The sequence below is a fragment of the Haliotis asinina genome, chromosome 11, assembly GCF_037392515.1.
Source record: "Haliotis asinina isolate JCU_RB_2024 chromosome 11, JCU_Hal_asi_v2, whole genome shotgun sequence".
NCBI lineage: Eukaryota > Metazoa > Mollusca > Gastropoda > Lepetellida > Haliotidae > Haliotis > Haliotis asinina.
Window position 1 is genome coordinate 54766461 of NC_090290.1, and position 19394 is coordinate 54785854.

Below are 19394 nucleotides of genomic sequence, written 5' to 3' on the forward strand. Positions count from 1 at the left end.
AACGGTTGTCAGTCCCGATTGTGATGACGATATTGAATGAAGGGGTCGTAAAATGATGTCAGAAAGATGCTACGTGAAGACAGTTTCAACAAAATGCACTTCAAACTGACCCAACTGAGAGGGACATATGAAGGGCTGCTACGAATGAGTAAGTATTGTATAGGTTTACGCCGATTTTAGCAAAATTCCAGCAATGGCACGGTGACACACACACAGAGATAACACAAAAGGTCATCTTTAGAAACTAGCATCTGCAGCAACAGCAAAAGGAATAAAGCATGTATTACCTTTGATAGCAAATGAGGACCAAAAGGGCTTTGTAGCTGTTAATTATATTGGAGAAGTAACTAGAATGATCTATGACGTGATGCATCACACAGAAACCAGGCTTATTACTACTTATCGACTTCCAAAAAGCCTCGGTAGAAAATAGATATGCAAAATGTTCTAGATTTTTTCAACTTTGGTCCTGATCTTAAGAAGTGGGTAAAGATACTTTTTGTGGATATTGAATCACGTTTCTTAATAAATGGGTACGCAAGCCCATTTTTCAATGTTTCAAGAGGCTGTCGCCGAGGCGATCCAGTATCACCATATATATGTAAAATGTGTGCAGAAATACTAGCAAACATAATGGAAATAGAAGCAATGGAAATGTGCACGGAATACAAACGGAATACATACTCTCTCTTCTCGCCCAATTTGCAGATGATACCACCCTAACCTAAGATGGATCTCAAAACATCAACAATGAATACGTTATCTTCCTTCGCAGGACTTTAAGATGGATCTCAAAACATCAACAATGAATACGTTATCTTCCTTCGCAGGACTTTAAGATGGATCTCAAAACATCAACAATGAATACGTTATCTTCCTTCGCAGGACTTTAAGATGGATCTCAAAACAGCAACAATGAATACGTTATCTTCCCTCGCAGGACTTTCTGGACTAAAGGTGAATGTTGAAATAACTAAACTGATTTGGACTGGGTCAAAGAAGAGAACAAGGTATAAGCTCTGTAAAGAATGGAAACTAGACTGGTCACAGAATCAGTTTCGATTACTTGGTATGGAATTTGGTGTGGACTTAGATGATATGACAGAATTGAACTGTAACAAAAACTGAAAATTGAAAAAGAAATGGCAATGTGGACGAAAAGAACCTTAACACCACTGGGAAGATATGAGATGTTGAGATGTTCTAATTCCAAAACTTAACCTTTGGTTTAGTAGTATTCACAGTCCCTCTAACAAAACAGTGAACGGTTTTCAAAAGAGGTGCTAGCAATTTATCCGGAAAGGTAAAACTGATAAAATCCAAAGAAATATTATGCAACTACCACCTAAATATGTTATTGCAGCTCAAAAACTAAGTTGGATTACGAGACTGATCTATAGCAATGCTATCTGGACAAAGTCGGTCTCAGAATATATCATAGATTTAAATGCTCTTTAGCAGATTCCATTTATTTTATTTAGCAGATTCCATTTATTTCACGAAGAACATTATTCCCCACATTCATAATACGTTCTGGAAGGAGGTATTCTCCTCATCGTCAACATACTTGTACAGCAGTGACAAAGTTGAAAACTGGAGTGGTGAAGAGATCATGTCAAAATCCATTTGGTATAACAATGCTGTTAGAATTTGGTGTGAACCTGTTTATCTACAGCTATGGCATTAAAAGGGTTTAACATATCTTAGAGATATGATTGATGATGATGGAAAAATATATGACTATAAAGACTTTGTAAAAAGATATAACATCAAAACAGACTTCCTGTCTTATCAGTGTCATCCTTTTTATGCAACACCGATCCTTGTGCTGAACTCAGTTCTAGACCCATTTGACCTTACAACATGTCCATGACAACCAATAAACAAGGCTGCTCAGCTTTATATTTGACCTCCAACATTCACAATGTTTAAAACACTGTTGAAAAGGGAAGATCATTTACAGAAAGAGTATGATATACAGTGGAAGAATATTGATCTTATGGCAAAACGATGTACACAAAGTAATGAATTAAGATACTTTCAGTTCAAAACCATTCATGATATACCAATTACCAATAAATCGTTAGCTAAGATTGGATTCGTTGAATCCCCAGCTGGTTCTTTATGTAGTGACTCACTTGAAACCATTGTACATATCTTATATACCTATCAATAATCATATGGAGAAAACTTTCAGAATGGTTTGCAAAATATACGGAAGGAAATATCGAATTCAGTTTCCTAAATACGCTCGTAGTAACCCTGTGTAAAGTTTTTGACATGAATGACAATCCTGTGTGCAACTATGACGTTGTTCTCCACATATGCTTTTAGTAACCTGGTGTAATGATCATGTGACATTTACATCTATCATAACCTGTACATTTATCATGTCCTTCTATATATCCCTCTCAGTATATGTAAACGAGACACAATCCTCGGTACATCTATATGCACATACATGTATATATTATGTATATGCATTGCTATAAAATCGATGGAAATGTAACCAAAAAGTGGAAATAGAAAAATGAAAGTCCTATGGGGACAAATTAAAACTATTTGAGAATACTGTATTTAATGGTGATTATTGGGTTCGAAACCAGAAACCATTAGGTGGGTGACCGTGTTTTACTTCTGAGAGGTTCTACGACAGACCTTCCACACGACGATGCACTTGCGATACATGTGGTCTCACCTTAATCACGTAGTTTCTTCGAACATTGCCTCTGTTCATCCAGCAGAAAATCGGTACCCAGTGAGTAAGGAAAATGTGACTATTAGCCTTCTTGCGTACAAGCAGCTTGGGTTATGCAGGTAATAATACTCGTGCCTTGCACAGGACAGGAAGCTGGAATGGCGGGTTGTCATTCTTTCAGATCATTTGAGTTGGTTGCTTAATCTGACTCGGCAACGTCAAGTAGTGACACTCCGTAGAGCACCACTTCCTGACAAGACTTACAAGTCTACGAGCAACAGTTCACACCACACCCTTAGCTGATCATGTGATCCTTCGTCAGCCATGTCACTCACTCTCACCATCTGATCTATGATCTCAGTTCTAAGCAAGAATTCCCACAATACGTTGACAGAGGACAGAACATGAACATCAGCCCTGAGAGTTGAAAAAGTCAACCAACAATCAAAATGTAACGTCAAGGTTTATTGCAAATTTCAAAGGAACTCATAAAACTGACGAGCCTTGAGTAACAGAATAAATAGTCGTACTTTAACTCTGAATGTTACAGAAATATTTGAAACATGTTCAAAACATAAATGAAGTTCATTTAGGAGAAAAACACACTGTGTTGGAAAATCAGTATATAACGAAATCATAATAGCTAAATTTGATTAAAACCGAATGTGTAGCGTGAGGTTTTGAATAAAAACATTAGAGCTATTATAATTTTGTTATAAACCTGTGATCTTCCAACACAGTATGTTAATCTCCATTCTACCATAACCGCGTTATGAACATTTTTAAAAAAATACAGTATGTGTTCGAAAATCAGAGGTACATAACGTTATTAAATACATCTGAATGACTTTGATTAACTAATTACAGTCCAGTATTTACCGACGTCATTATAGAATCTAGAATATTGCACGTAATATCAGTTAAATCCCAAGTGTCATCGATGACGTTGTGAAAAGGCAAGCAGCAGTGTTAATAATTGGAAAATGGGCATAACGTCCAATGAAGTCCTATCTTATCTCTCATCTTATAGCCTATCAAATGCTTCATGATAGGGTCAGCACCTACACCGAAACGTCCTATTGCAATGGAGTTTTCTGTCCATAAAAATTTGTTCCTCTTCCACTTACCAGATCAAAAGAAACTGTTATTATAGTATTATGTGAAGACATCTTCAGTTCGCCAAAAGCATCCTGATATGATGGCCACTTGAGTGAAACACCATCGTCGATACCAATGCTTGGGCACCTGAGGGTTCTCAGGAAGAGAGTCGGGTAATGGACTAACATGAGGCAATAGGAGTTCTGGAAGCTTCTGCTGTACAGGCTTAGGATAGCGGTACAAAAAGCTGATTCCACAGTCTACAATGGTCTTGTGAAGTGTTATGCTAGATGCTTAGAATCGTGGCTGGGAACAGTGGAAGATCCTCAACAATTTTAGATGTAAACAAGAATTAATCGAGTCACAAAATAATCCATAAACCTGACGACTGAACCAAGGACGTGGTGAAGGGCCTCAATGGAGAACTGGTCAGGAGGAGAACCAGAAATTGTCATCCGCAAGGACCTGGAAAACTTTCATCGATCATGGAGACTTTTATGTGGTGTCTGAAGTTCTTGCTAAAAGACAGACAGAATTGTCCAAATGCACCTTGAAAACTCTGTCTCTGATCTGAACAGAACATGCCGCCCTGTAAATGGCAAATTGGTCATGGTCCAGAGGTGTGAGTTACACATGTTTCACCTGCACATTCCCATGCTGTGTTTGCACGATAAGCAAGGATGTTGAGAAGAAAAAGCCCCCTGCACACCGAGCATACAATAACCCTCTAAAACCTCAGGAGATGGTAGAAGAATTCACAGGTCATCTGCATCCATATATAAAGTATGTAATGCAAAAATGGGACTAACAGACAGATGGACCCACAGACAAACAGCATTTACTACACAGAAACAGTTTGATATATTGAATACCAGCATTTTCACAAACAATCTGAAAACCAGGTTTAAGATTATATTTCCAAACATTCCATTCCATTTCACCGTAACTTTCATTTCATATTATACACATGCACACAAACACAAAGTGTTGAAACTGAGACAATACCACAAGGGTATCAGGCTAACTGTCCCCTTGGACAACTGACCCCTGGCTATCTGCCACTTGTCCATTGTACCACCATACAAACACAAAGTGTTGAACTGAGACAATACCACAAATGTATCAGGCTAACTGTCCCCTCGGACCAAAGACCCCTGGCTATCTGCCACCTGTCCATTGTACCATCATACTAATGTCTCCGTGGACAAGTGCACCCATCATTATTAAACTCAATCTTCAATTAAATCCATTAACACAACAATGTGTTGAGTTGTGATTAAGATAACAACATAACAAATTCATTACATTGTGTCTACAAACAGTGTCTTTTAGTAAGTAACTGGTTTCCATCTCAATAGGATTGTTAAATTAAATTAAAAGTCTCATTCAAGTTGTGCCTTTACTAAGTAACTGGTGGTCTAAGAAACTATCTATGCTGGTATACAAACATTGAGGTGTCTTACAGTGACAGAGCCAAAGTCTTGCAGGTGCTGTTGAAAAATATATCTCTGTCAGAATGGACATTTTGGATTTTCTTAGAGCTGACCTCGCACAATATGTCCTCTTAAGGGAAGTGAAGTGATATTCATGAACACTCTGAAAAATGTATCACATGTGAATCTGAAGATTGATATGCAGTGTTGTATTACATAGTGCTATAAATATTAAACATATTAAGATATTGAAAGCTATTACTTTCAGTTTGTGTCCACAGCAATTAATTCAGGATGAAGTTGTCCAGGGGTTGTTAGCCTAGATCCACTGCCACTAACATGAAAGCACAATACATTTGTACGCTTCATCCACTCAGGAATTCCTTTGTTCTGGTTATAGTTGAGACATGAAAGAGACATGCACTTTCAAAAGAAACTTCGCTTGCAGATTCATCCTCACCAATGTCACAAATGTAAAATCAAGTTACAGTAATACAATCTTGTTCAGTAGCATAATGTAGTATTTGTTTTGTTCATACAATGTCATTTCAAAATGGCTGAAAAGTTGTCTTGAGATAACTATGCGAGTGATTTGTGTGATAAGAATTTCTTTGAAGGTGAAGTATGACAGAGCACAAACTGCTATGCATGCAGGATCAACACAGACTCTGATGTTTTGTTTGAAAAAGGAAACCTGTGGCTTACGGAAATCGGGTCAGGAATGTTGGTCCTCCCCAGTTTCCCCAAAGACCATGGGTTTACTTTTTCACACAAAAATGAGGTTTTTCATCCAGCATATGAAGCGATCAAAGATATACTTCAGATATAATTTTGATATTTTGGTCTTACAGTTAAAATCGAGTGGGATGAGAGTGACAACAATACATGCAAATGCTACTGGTGTCCTGTCTTGAGAAGAACACATGTTGTTTACTGACAGTCTCCTCCTTCACAGTGATCGTTAGAAGCCTAGTCAAGCTAGTTAGCAAAGGTTTGCATGTTCAAATCCAGGCATCGGCATAATATATTGGCAGTTTTCAATAATGTGTTATGTTTTTATCATATTCTGTAATGGCACGACAACGTCATATCAGTCTTAAAAACTTGCACAAGTATAATAATAAGTCAATGGTTATTCCTCAGAAAATCCCTTGGCATTCTGTACAAAATCCCGGAGGTGAAAGCATTCTGTAGAAAATCCATGGGATTGACTCTGTGGATGATATGCAGGGTCAGGTGGGGGGCCACTTACTTTCTACATAAATCTTAGCGGGTTCATTCACATTGTACATGCTTCTCCATAAAAATCATCATCACCCCATCGCCATAAATTATGTACAGGCCCTCATGCTGCTTCATGACACACGTGAATGACACCATTTTCTAGACGGAACGGCATCAGACTGCATGGGTCATTCCAAGAGCGGTACCTGTCACTGGCCTACAATTCCTCAAACTTTATATATATCTGCCTTTATACTGTGGTCCTCACAACTATGAGAGAAGTCAACATATTACATTTTCATTAGACTATTTCACTTTTCAGTGTACCCATAAACCAACAAATAGAGAATTATTCAATCGGCTCGTCAACTTTTGTCTTCTCTTCAGGATACTTCACTAATTGCAGTAATGAATACAATTTGAGAGCTTTCAAATATACAATAACCTATCTTTTCACTGATTCAAAAACACTGGGCTTGGGCAAAAAACATGCATGAAAAGTGACTTGAAAAATATTCCCCCCAAAAAGACTAAGGGGAGAGTCTCTCATACACCCAGCCATTGTCCCCCTGGTGGGTAGTTTCTGTGTTGATTGTCTCCCCTGGCTGAAGGTGACGGAAGACAATACGATCATGTAGTCGGTTTGACTGTCCCTGCCAGAACTCCACCACTGTAGGACGAACAAGGTAGCCTCCCCTGAAATGGGAAAAAACACAAACATTACAACATAGTCCACTGAGTTGTCTCCTTTGCAAAATATATATATGCAAAACACTAAACTGAAGAGTATACAAAACCATCACGAGAGATAGGAAGGAAGAAATCTACTAGTGTTTATGTCACATGAAAAACATACGAACATCAAGATTTGTCACAAGTCTCTTGTCTAATGGAAAAGCTGAATGTCATTTAAAGTTTGCATTAAATACAATCAATGACTTAAATTTGATTCCATTTATTCCATGTTTTTACCATACTTAGTTTCCTGTTTTGACAATCACCCCTTATACATGAATCCAACAGAAAGTTGTTCAATTGACCAAACCCATTTGATATCGAAAAAAAACACACCTGAGTCTGTCGTCTTCATAAGTATGATTCACATGTTAAAACTTTTTTACACACCTGAGTCATTTACTGTTGGGATGGGGTATTTGAACTGACTGGTTAGAATTTTTTTCAAACACACAGCAGCTAATTAACTCTTGATTCCTGAAACTATTTCAGTAAATCCTGTTTTAAGCGGATTCCAAGAATAACAGAACGGAAACCAGTCAAATACATTACCAGTAATCAGGCTTAGGGACAGTCTTGCTTTCATCAGAATATTCCTTCTGCAGTTCTGCGTTCCTCTGGTCCAGTGCCTGGAAACACATGCAGTACTGGATGGTCTCATTTGCTTAAAGATGATCAGACAACATAACACAGGTGTTAATGGCTTCTGTCAGAGTCTTCAAGGACGTAAGTGTGATGTCTAATAAGTGAACAAAGTCTCAAATTAAATAAAAACCTGATCACTGATAGAAAATTTTAGTCAAGCAGTGGACAGAGGGTTTGTTATATCTCAAGCTAGGTTTCTCTCATTGACTATATCGGCCATCATGTCGGCACGGGAGCAGTTATATAGTGGGGGTCTGGACCATGTGCCCCTAAGGGCTTATCTCGGCTTAATTCCAGCCCCGGCACCAAGTGAAAATTGCAAGGATCGATCCAGAGACATCATTCAATGTCCAAACAACATGGTCATCATCCAGCCTAGTGGACGCACTGCTCACAACAAGGCTTAGCATGTTGGGCAGTTCTGGGCCTCTTCAGCCTTATTTTGGCTTAACCTTTTTTCATAACTCTACTGTCTAGCATTCATGCTAGCATTACTGTCAATGAAACAGTTTAGCCCTCACTGTGCAGAGTGGAGTTTCCTTTATTGGGGGGGGTCTCAGAAACTCCCAACGCACTAAGGTCTAAACTGTTGGTATCGACAGCTATAAGAGTGGATGACATTTTTTCAAAATCCATCATTTACTGTTCATGGGTGAATCAAGGTCTTGTTGAGAGTGATGCTGGAGATTTTGTGCATGTCGCTTCTCAACACGTTCATGTACAAGTCATACATCAAGTACTTGGACTGATCCAGAATGCTCATCCCCACGTAAGCAGGTCAACTGAGTCTGAAGTGACTTTTGTTCATGTGGAGCATGGTAAAGCCATCATCGAATATCTCACTTCAATTGAATGCAGGGCTGCTAGACTGGATGACGACCATGTTGTTGGGACATCGAATGATGTCTCTGGCTCAATCCCTGCTACTTTTACTTGGTGCTTGGGCCGGAATTAAGCCTTAATAAGCCCTTAGGGGCATGTGATCCACAGCATCCACTATATAACATCTACAGGTACAAGCTTCCTGTGTGATGTGATCAGAAACAGCATCAGCAAATGTCACAGTCTGAGTGGGATAGATTTGTACATTTGTTGTTTAATGCTGCACTCAGCATTATTCCAGCTATATATCAGCAGTCAATATGGAATCTGGACCAGACAATCCAGTTATCAACAGCATGAGCTTTGATCTACACAACTGGGTTTCAATATGTCAACCAAGTCAGTGAGGCTGACCACCCTTCAGAGAATGCTTAAACCACTGGGATACCCCACCACCCCAGTCAGGCCATTATAAGCTTGCTTCTTATAAACATAGTAGTAGTAGTAGTAGTAGTAGTAAGTAGTGAGTGAGTGAGTGAGTGAGTGAGTGAGTGAGTTTAGTTTTACGCTGCACAAAGCAATACTCCAGCTACATGGCAGCAGTCTGTAAATAATCGAGTCTGGACCAGATAATCCAGTGATCAAGAGCATAGCCATCGATCTGCGCAACTGGGAACTGATGACATTTGTCAACCAAGTCAGCGAGCCTGACAACCCAATCCTGTTAGTCGTCTCTTACGACAAGCATAGTCGCCTTTTAAGGCAAGCATGGGTTGCCAAGGGCCTATTCTACCCCAGACCTTGACAGGTCGGTGGTGGTCATAGTAGTAGTAGTAGTAGTAGTAGTAGTAGTAGTAGTAGTAGTAGTAGTAGTAGTAGTAGTAGTAGTAGTAGGAGATGATTATAGCTGTGTGTCATGAAAGAGTTATCTTGATCTCCTTATTAGGAAACTATAATGGTAGAATATACTTTCTTCCATGCATAACTGATTGATATGTTTATGCAGGGCTCGATATAAGTGATGTTAACCTATCTGCACCAGGTGCAACCTATGACAAAAAACTAGCTGCACCAGGTGCAACCAATGACAAAAACTAGCTGCTCCAGGTGCAACTTTTGATAAAAACCTTGCTGCACCAGCCAAATTCCAGTTGCAATGTAATGTGTTAAAACATCAGTGGTTCCAGAGCACAAATACATATTTCTGAGATGTAGAAAACATAGGAGAACAGAAACCCTGATCCATGTTTACATGAGCTGTCATAGCCGAGATGTTCCTATAAATAGCAATGTTTCAACACCAGATATATAAGAAAAATAAGCTGAAATACTTGTGCTTACAATGTTAGATTTATTGTGGTTTTATTTCTCAAAAACTGACCTGCACCTTGTGCAAGTTTGAGTAACTAGGTTGCACTCTGTAATACTGGGATGCACTAATGCAAGTAAGAAAGCACTGAATCGAGCCCTGTTATGTGATAGGTAGGTTTATGAAGTACATGTAATGTATTGATGAGTAGATATTACACATTTGGTTACACTTTTCAACACAAAAACATATGTCTCACAAAACCAGCCGTCTTCGTCCTCATTACCTAGACCAGCTTCAGCTGCTGCAAGTCAGGTTGGGCAGCATGACAGTCTCATATTGCACATCAGCTTGTTATGGGAGTGAGTAATTGATTCTGATTTAATGTTGCTTTTAACAATATTCCAACAATATCACTGCAGGGGACACCAGAAATGGGCTTAATGCATTGTATAAATATGGGGTACGCAAACCCGTGTCTCAGGCACAATGAGCCAATGCTTTAAATACTGGGCTACCCCTTGTCAATATGGGAGGAAGACCTGAGGTATCTTCCTCTAGGATATCCACTACCACAGACACCAATACATCAATATCCAGGAATTCCACGTCCAGAAGAGACACAAATATGTGAGCGAGTGAGTGATTGTGTGTGTGTAGCTTTACGCCGCTTTAAGCAATATTCCAGCAACATCACATCAGGCAACAACAGAAACTGATGTCACACATTCTACCTGCATAAACATATCAATCAAATACGTGTATCTTCAGCGTGACAAGCCGCTTGCTACTCCACTATCCCAAAAAATCTGTGGGGACTACCACAAATTAACACTGACTTATGATCGCCATGTTGATAAAAGTTCTTGTGATTGCAGGTGCTGACAAGGTCAATATACGTTCACCTTCACCATCTTATAACATTTGATTATTTTATATTTAATCCAGAATTTCCTGAAATGTGTCTAGTAGTGTAACTTTTAGAAAATGCACATCAATACTCTGTGGGAGAGCCTTATACAAATTTTAAGTCTAATTTTAACATTAAAACAGTCATAATGAGATATCATCTGGTACAAGTCAGATATGGAGTTTAAGTGCTAGTTCCCTTCTGTAGGCCCACTGCCCCTGGATACCTTCAGATCTGTGAAATATATAATGAGCAGTATCTTTAAATATCTTCATATGTTATAGCCATACATATTTGTGTGGTCTGATTAACTGAAATAATCGAAGATTGGTCACAGTGACTAAAAAACCAAACAACTGATCATGTTTTCTCATAATCAAACATGAACAACTTTCGAACACTTGTTTGCATTAACAACATTTATCACAAGGTTTTTCTCTTCTCCATCTCTGACACATTTCATAAACACTACAAGCTCATCCCACATCATGACTGAATTTATCTTGAAGACTCCATGGAAAATATGTTTCTAACATACTAATCATACTTTTAAGAAGTGAAATTTGCAAATGCAGTTTATGCAATTTGCAAAAAAAATTGAACTGAACTTTATTTCACATATTTCTTCTGCATCAACAACCATGGCCAGGAAAATTTGACAAATGAAGCTGATAAAATAATTTTCAATGACTGGTCGGTTGTAATGAACCAATGATCAATTAAAGACACGAATTTTAACAAATTCCTAACATTACTACATGTCATTTACACTCTGTAGAGAGCACTGTTCCTGGAACCAACTGTCCAATTTATAGAATGTTGAACCCTTCCACTGGAACAAAAGGTGGGTAACTAAATCTTGGATAACCTTCAAAACAAATGTCAGTTTTAGACCAACCTGTCTGCTGGTGATGACCTGACTCTGACGACTGACAATGGCGCCAAGCTGGCTGTCACGGGGACGAGACTGGAAGTACTTCAATGACTCCTCTTCCGTCACCTTCTCCACATTCCCCTCGACCCTCACCTAGTGGACATATCCCCTCAGCTAAACAGTGTGTGAGTACAACTGGCACCACATACATCAAAACTGAGATTAACACCTTCATGGGAGAGTGGAGTGAGTGAGTTTAGTTTTACAACGCACTCAGCAATACTCCAGTTATATGGTGGTGGTCTGTAAGTAATAGAGGCTGGACCAGAGAATACAGTGATCAACAGCATGAGCATCTATCTGCGTAACCGGGAACTTATGATATGTCAAACAAGTCAGCAAGTCTGACCACCCAATCCTTTTAGTCACCTCTTACGTCAAGCATAGTCGCCTCTTACGACAAGTACAGTCGCCTCTTACGACAAGCATAGTCGCCTCTTACGACAAGCATAGTCGCCTCTTACAACAAGCACAGTCGCCTCTTACGACAAGCATAGCAGCCTCTTACGACAAGCATAGTTGCCTCTTACGAAAAGCATAGTCGCCTCTTACGACAAGCATAGTCGCCTCTTACGACAAGCATAGTCGCCTCTTACGACAAGCATAGTCGCCTTTTATGGAAGGGATGACAGAATAGTGGGAGGAGATCAATGACTGTGGCATCATGCATGATAAGACTGGGTTGAGTACGGCAACACAAATGGCATTACAATAGGAAATGAATTATGTTCATTATTTAGAAACTAAACACATCCATAAACCTGTATCATTTTTGTAAGCAAATGAAATGAATGTTCAAAATTTCACAAAATATTTCAGACTTTCAGGATATCGGCTGTTGTGGGTTTTTTTCCTTGCGTTACCATGCGATGGTCGGCAGTTTTCCAGTTCTCTCACGAATGTCTTTAAAAATGTGAATGTACGTAAGTAAATCCAGTGATTGACATCATCTACACAGTTTGGATGTGATGACGTCACTTTAACAAGATTTGGTAGCTGACAACAAATCCTACTAGTTGCCTGTTACAACAAGCATGGTCACTGAAGATTCTGAACTGCATCTTTATTAATGAGGAGGCAACAAAAAGCAGGGGTCCTGATGACCATTCTCAACATCTTGTCACAGTGGAAGACAAACATGGCAGGCAGAAGACCATTTCAGAACAGATGTTGGTGCGGGTGGTCCTGCACACACAGCTCAAGTTAGAGTCAGGTGAATAAATAGCAATTTTTCAGCTCCATGTGTTCCAGTCGCAAGGACTCGATGACAGGATTGTAGACTGAAATATCCCTTCAGCCTTTTCTTACAGTCAGGTGAAGTTAAGCAATGTTGGATATGAAGTGTCCTTGGATGTGTGATTGTGTTTGGTAGCTTCACTCCTGAGAAGTCCTAGGATTTGAGTCCTTCCCCACAAAGAAGCACATGTGATGTACAAAAAGTCTCAGCTCAGGCAAGTTATTTTTTTCAAAACTGAATCTGTTCACCCAGCTGAAAACAGATACCTGGTGGAATAACTCATGTGACTAACCGGCAGCCTGGGTTATTCAATGTAATTATCTTTATATCTCTTTGAGCAGGCACAAGTGTCTGATAACAGGCACCCTATACATGGCCGTTGTTATTGTTAGATGAATAAATACATACACATCTCTTCAGGGGCTCCCAGTAGAACATGAGGCTGCACCTTGGGTTCTCCCCCTGCAAAACATAACACAGATGAGTTCAATCTCACACCACTTCAGTAATGAAGAAATGAAAGATACATTTTTGAAACAACATTCACTTTAAGATTCACACATCCTAAAAGAGCACATATGGTCCAGTCATCACTGCACTACAATCTACTTTATCATCACTTCACAACATTCTACTTTACACAGTTGCCTCCCTTAGATGTGGGAGTATCCTGTGATCAGGATTTGGAACCCCAGAGTCGTCTCTAAAAACAGTCCAATGAACAAATATAGGCACATAATAATATTTCTTCTAAGTGAGAGAAATATTGTGTTGTGTTAGAGACCTGAGCTATGCAGTTGGTAAAGTCACCATGGTAACCGATTTGTCTACAACGTTTATCATACAGTAACCAGATGTCCTGATGAAGTTTCTAGGATTTTCATCTCCAAGTCCACATTCATGGCTTTCACAAAAATTGTAAATGTCTCCTTCAATCTTTCCTCAAAACCATTGAATTGTTGTTTTGAGCATTGCTAAGCACGTCTCAATTTAAATTGAACTTTCCAAATCTATATACAAATATTTCATATTGCTGAATACTAAATTTTCATATTTTACAAGAAAACTTTTAGCATGAGTCTTGTTATGTCCATCTACCAACATCAGTCATGGATCAAAGCAGGAATACATAACAAGGGTTACCAATTCTTTTGCCTTCCTGCTCTCGTAGTTTGTGAAGAAGGTGAAGCCCTCTGAGCTGAAACCTTTCAGTAAAACCATTCTGACCGATGGTGCACCACTCCTAGGGAAGGAGGGAACTATTTTTAGTTTTGCTTGTAACATTATGATACAGTAGACATTATTCAAGGTAGGTCACATGGTCCAAATATTCAAACCTGAAGCAAATAGGTATGAAAAAACATTCACACTGTCAGGGTATAATGCATCATTTAAAACACAAATGAACAAGCACACACCTGATGAACAGCATGTGCAAACTCGCCAAATAACACAGTACAATCATAATGCCTTACAAAAAGCTACAACACTATGTGATGAACAGTCATAATCAGTGCTATTGTTGTCAATGCAGCAACACCAGTAAAATATATTCTTCTATATTATATGACAGAATAAACAGCTGTCTAAAAAATCATGTTTACAAATAGAGTGACCTAATGTTGGTGGTTTATTAGGAAACAGCCGTTGGTTGGTTTGCTGTTTAATGCCACACTCAGCAGTATTCAAGCTATATGGCAGCGGTCTGTATATAATGGAGTCTTCACAAGTCAACCCAGTGATCAACGAAATGAGCATCAAACAATGCAGTTGAGATACCATGACATGCGTCAACGAAGCCAGCAAGCCTGACAACAAGCCCTTCACAACAAGCATGAGTTACCAAAGACCATCTCTAGGTACGATGTTCATAAGTCTAGCAAACACCAACTACTTCCTGGAGGAAAATTGACATTTAAAATTTTTTTCAAAAGTGGGTCATTTACTTTTGGAGATTTTGTGACTGTTTCTGTTTAGTCAAGAGTTAAATTCTTGAGCACTGCTAACCTCGTAGCAGTGGCCAGTGACATTGCGTTTGCCTCTATCCCATCTACTGTGCGAGCTTCATCAAACCAATGGCGAAACTGTTCAAATGGCTCCTTGGCTACCAGATACTGAATATCAAAAATCTCTCGTTGAGTTCGATATGGCTTTCTCATTCCTGGAATCAGAACATCAGATATCAAAGCATCAGATAACAATCAAATGGAGGATTGTTTGCACAAGGAACTTGCAACTTTTAATGAATAAGCTAAGTTTGAAAATGAAATATAAGCATGTAAACATATAGTATTCATATTCTTCTTGAAGGTGACAGGAACGTAACTCTTAGAACTACATAGTTGAACGGAGCAGTTCCCTAAACTCTCATCAATACTACATGTGGATCTGTGAAACATCCTGGTATTGAGGGTCATGTGTTCTTCAAGGGGCACTAATGCAGAGTGATTAATGTTTCTTGCAAACTCTCTAATTATGAAACCAAGCTTCAAGTTGGTCAGCACCTGCTCCCTCAATCGTGATGGACACAGGGACTGGACTACTTCCCATCACATGCCGTTAGTTGAAAATATCCAAGGTATTTCTTGTCTGATTGTAATATAGTATCACTGCAGTGTAAGTTTTTTTCTAATGCCTGGGTAGTATAATGAATGATCCAATTTGATCCTATTTCTGTGTGTTTTACCTTGATATTTAACCATGACATGTAAAAATAGGATGTCTACAGGCACATAGCAAGCCGTTTGTTTTGTGTAAGTCTGACAGATTTCAAAGCTTTATATATGTATTTAGAAAGTAATATTTGAAGGTTGGCCCAACTTGATTTTACCACTGACAGATGATTAAACCAGAGACCATATCTCTGATTAAACTTCAAAGATTTCATTTGTTTTCATAATAATAAAGTAAAAATGACTTCTTCTTTGTTTTGGATCAGTCTACACTTAAAGGGGCACTGATGCGGAGCAATTTCCGTGGACTGGTGTAAACTTTTGTTATTGTTTTTCTCCCGTGAGTACCCGGATGATATCCCAAAATTCGTGACTGGTTCGAGACCTCTGCTGCGCAGTCCGTAAGCGCAATTGATGTGAAGTCATTTTACTTCATTACAAATGTATTATGAAAACAAATGAAACACTTTGAAGGTTAATCATCTGCCAGCGGTAGAAATGGTAAAAAAACTATTAGGACGGAAAAATAACGACGCCAATGTACGTCTCTATATTTTGTCTCATAACCCTAGTTAGTTTATTGTCATACTTGTATGATTCTGAAAATTAATAAAAGAACACACGATCTGCTTATACTCACAGTAAATTTCTAACATAACAGCAACATTTATACATTGTATAGAATGCCAATGTGGATCCTATTTCACACACATACGCGATCTAGTGTGTTTTTTCTGTCATGCAGATTCTTCTGAATTCTACAACAAATAAACTAATACAAAATGCAAAAAATGAATGTAAAACAGACTGATTTTATAGCAACGATGTCATGCTACTACCTTGTTCAGGAATGTATCCATCAATATCCACGTAAAAGAAATCATATTCCATTCATCTGCAGCAGGTAAATAATCCTGCTCTGTGTCGCATGTCTTACAACTGTCTCATTTGCGAAAAAGTAACATATCGTTTCACGTCTTTCGTTGGTGAAAACCAGATAAACCTCTCATTGGTCTCCCAAGATAGCACACCTGGCAACTAATTGTATGATGTCCACTATTCTAAGTAATTTAGTTAACCAATAATGAGCAATCACTCAATCAACGCAAGGTTGGTTAATTCTTTGAAGGGAGGATGTTGTTTTTGCACTTACACTTTATGACAGGGTGTAGTCATCTACACACACTGCCTTTTGACAAATCCACTAGAAGATAAAAGTAATTAATCAATCAGTGTGTTATCGGTTAATCCTTTGATCGATGTTTGTTTTTGTAACTCAGCTGATAAACCCTCTTGCATCACTTACATGCACATATTACATAACATACAATACATTTGCCATTACAGACCTTAATTTATAATGTTGAGTATTTACTCTAGACAGGAGAAATGCCAAATGGGAACCTTTGTTGAGTAACCGAAGTGGTGTTACTACTAATTATACCTGTTATAAATTCATGAATTGACCATCCAGAGAATGATGACAAATAACACGTGTAGGTTTACACCATCCAACGCGAGTTACAGCAAGGAAGATGTAATCTCTGTGTCGCATGCAGCCTGAAAACACTTATGAGCCAAAACTGTTTTGAGGATACCAAGGGAATTTCGTTACATAAGGAATACACACAGGCATTTGCTGTGTACTTGGGTAAATAGGTGAAATAAGGGTTTTTTACGTAAGAAATTTTTCAGATTTCTCTACCAAAGGCAAAGTCATCGGTTTTTGTTTACGAATTCAAATAAATCAACAGTGTGTTTTTATTATCATAAATAATAAACCATTGTAGCTACCATAGCTACCAAAATGTACGTATGATATTTGCTATCACAGCTGAACCAACACTCAAAACTACCTAAATATAAAGCTTTGTAATCTTCCATACTGAAACAAATGGCTACGTGCCTGTACACATCATATTTTGATGTAACATGATGAAATATCGAGGTTAAAAACACTGAAATAGGATCAAATTGGATCAGTAACTATACCATCCAAGCATCCGAAAAGAACTACACTGCTGGGATATTTGGTTACGATCAGACAAGGAATACCATGGATATTTTAAAACAAATGGCATATGATGGGCATCCGGCCTCCCGACTGTTTTAGTGAAGAAATTCTGCTAATATGGACAGGAGCCCAGTTCCTTTGTCCGTCACAGTCGAAGGAGCGGGCGCTGACCAATTTGCGGTTTGGTTTCGTAATTTGACCGTTGGTGAGAAATATTATTCGCTCCGCATCAGTGCCCCTTTAAACTATCAAATGCACACACGGGTGGCGCATTCTGGGATATCACCCGGGTAACAACGGGAGTAAAACACTATTGAAGGGAAGAACCGGTCCACGGACATGGCTGTGCACGAGTGCCCCTTTAAATTAACATTTATAAGATCGATTGTTATTCATGATATATTTTGCAATATTTCATGCCCGTCAAAATGAATAATTAATATCTCATAAACTATTTAACAAATCGAAACATGTCAAACGTCAAAGTGTACCTTTCAGTAGTGAAGAAATTAATGTGGGTCAACGTCAGATGGTATGTACAGTGACAACACGCAATACACACAACTTAACATGCCTTCGCGTATGACACTGTCACTAGTGACAATGTATCTTTATATTATCAATACTAAAGGTTTCCACACTGCCAATCGTGTCTATCTCACGCCATATCATGGCAGATGCATAAATCGGCTTTTACATCAGGCTAAATACATTCAGCGTTTTACCTGAAATATCTCCTGACATGTTGCGAAAATGGAGGGTGGGGGTCTTCTGCAAACAGGTGAAACCAAATTTTACCAGGCGTCGCGCCACTGAACTCATACAGCTGAAATAGTTATCTTATGTCACGTGTGGGATACCGAAGTTCAGGTTTCCGGATGTTTACAAATTGTGGCGCATGCGTAATGTATCGTTCCGACATATATCTTTATACGATTTCACCAACGACTATTGAAATTCAATGAAAACAAAAAAATGCGTTTCTGATGAAAGATGTATTTTGCATCCTCGCGTTCCATTTAATCGGAGGTCCGCTACTTTAACAGGGGTTAAGGTCAAACCTGCCTGGGCACAAAAGACAAAAGAAAAGAATCAAACGGGTCAAACGAAACCGTCTCGGAGTTGTTTATAGCAGGGAGACTGTATGTTGTAGATTATCCCTGTTTATAGTTAAAACACCTCATAGTGGTTCAATGTTTAGTTTTTGAGTATGGTCACCAATGCGTCTGCTTATGATTACAATTCAATAGTTCAGCCAATTCACTTTGGGAACCATGCCTGCAGAGTGTGTCACTTGTGACGAAACAGTTAAAAAGAACCAACACGCCCAGGAGTGTGACCGTTGTCAGAGATGGACCTATCATATCTGAGACACAAACATAACCAGAGAGGTATGCAAATGTACCTCCGTCTTTCAGAGAACAGGGAATCAATTTCAGTGTCTCTTTCATATGTGCTCTAAGACCCAGTCGCATTCCGGTAATCTTTCAGCTGAAGTTGGAGCAATCTGGAGACAGGTTAGCCAATTGAGAATCCGGCAGTGCCGTTTCAGATGATATAATCCATATGTATATAGTCTCCGTGGTTTGAGTAAGTGGAAGATGTCCAAGAAAGGTAACATATTTATATATTTAGTTCACATCGTTATATTTGTTTTGTAATA

At 38.7% G+C, this 19394-nt stretch overlaps 1 protein-coding gene across 1 annotated transcript; it reads right to left on the reverse strand.

Moving 5' to 3' along the window:
- Positions 1–3148: 3148 nt before the first annotated feature.
- On the reverse strand, positions 3149–18622 carry LOC137256266 (pyridoxine-5'-phosphate oxidase-like). Its single transcript, XM_067793997.1, has 7 exons — positions 18457–18622; positions 15053–15206; positions 14189–14288; positions 13454–13507; positions 11773–11901; positions 7741–7817; positions 3149–7149 (listed from the first exon to the last, which is right to left on the reverse strand). The coding sequence occupies exons 1-7, from the start codon at positions 18551–18553 to the stop codon at positions 6984–6986; spliced, it is 777 nt and encodes a 258-aa protein (XP_067650098.1). The 5' UTR covers positions 18554–18622; the 3' UTR covers positions 3149–6983.
- Positions 18623–19394: the final 772 nt, after the last annotated feature.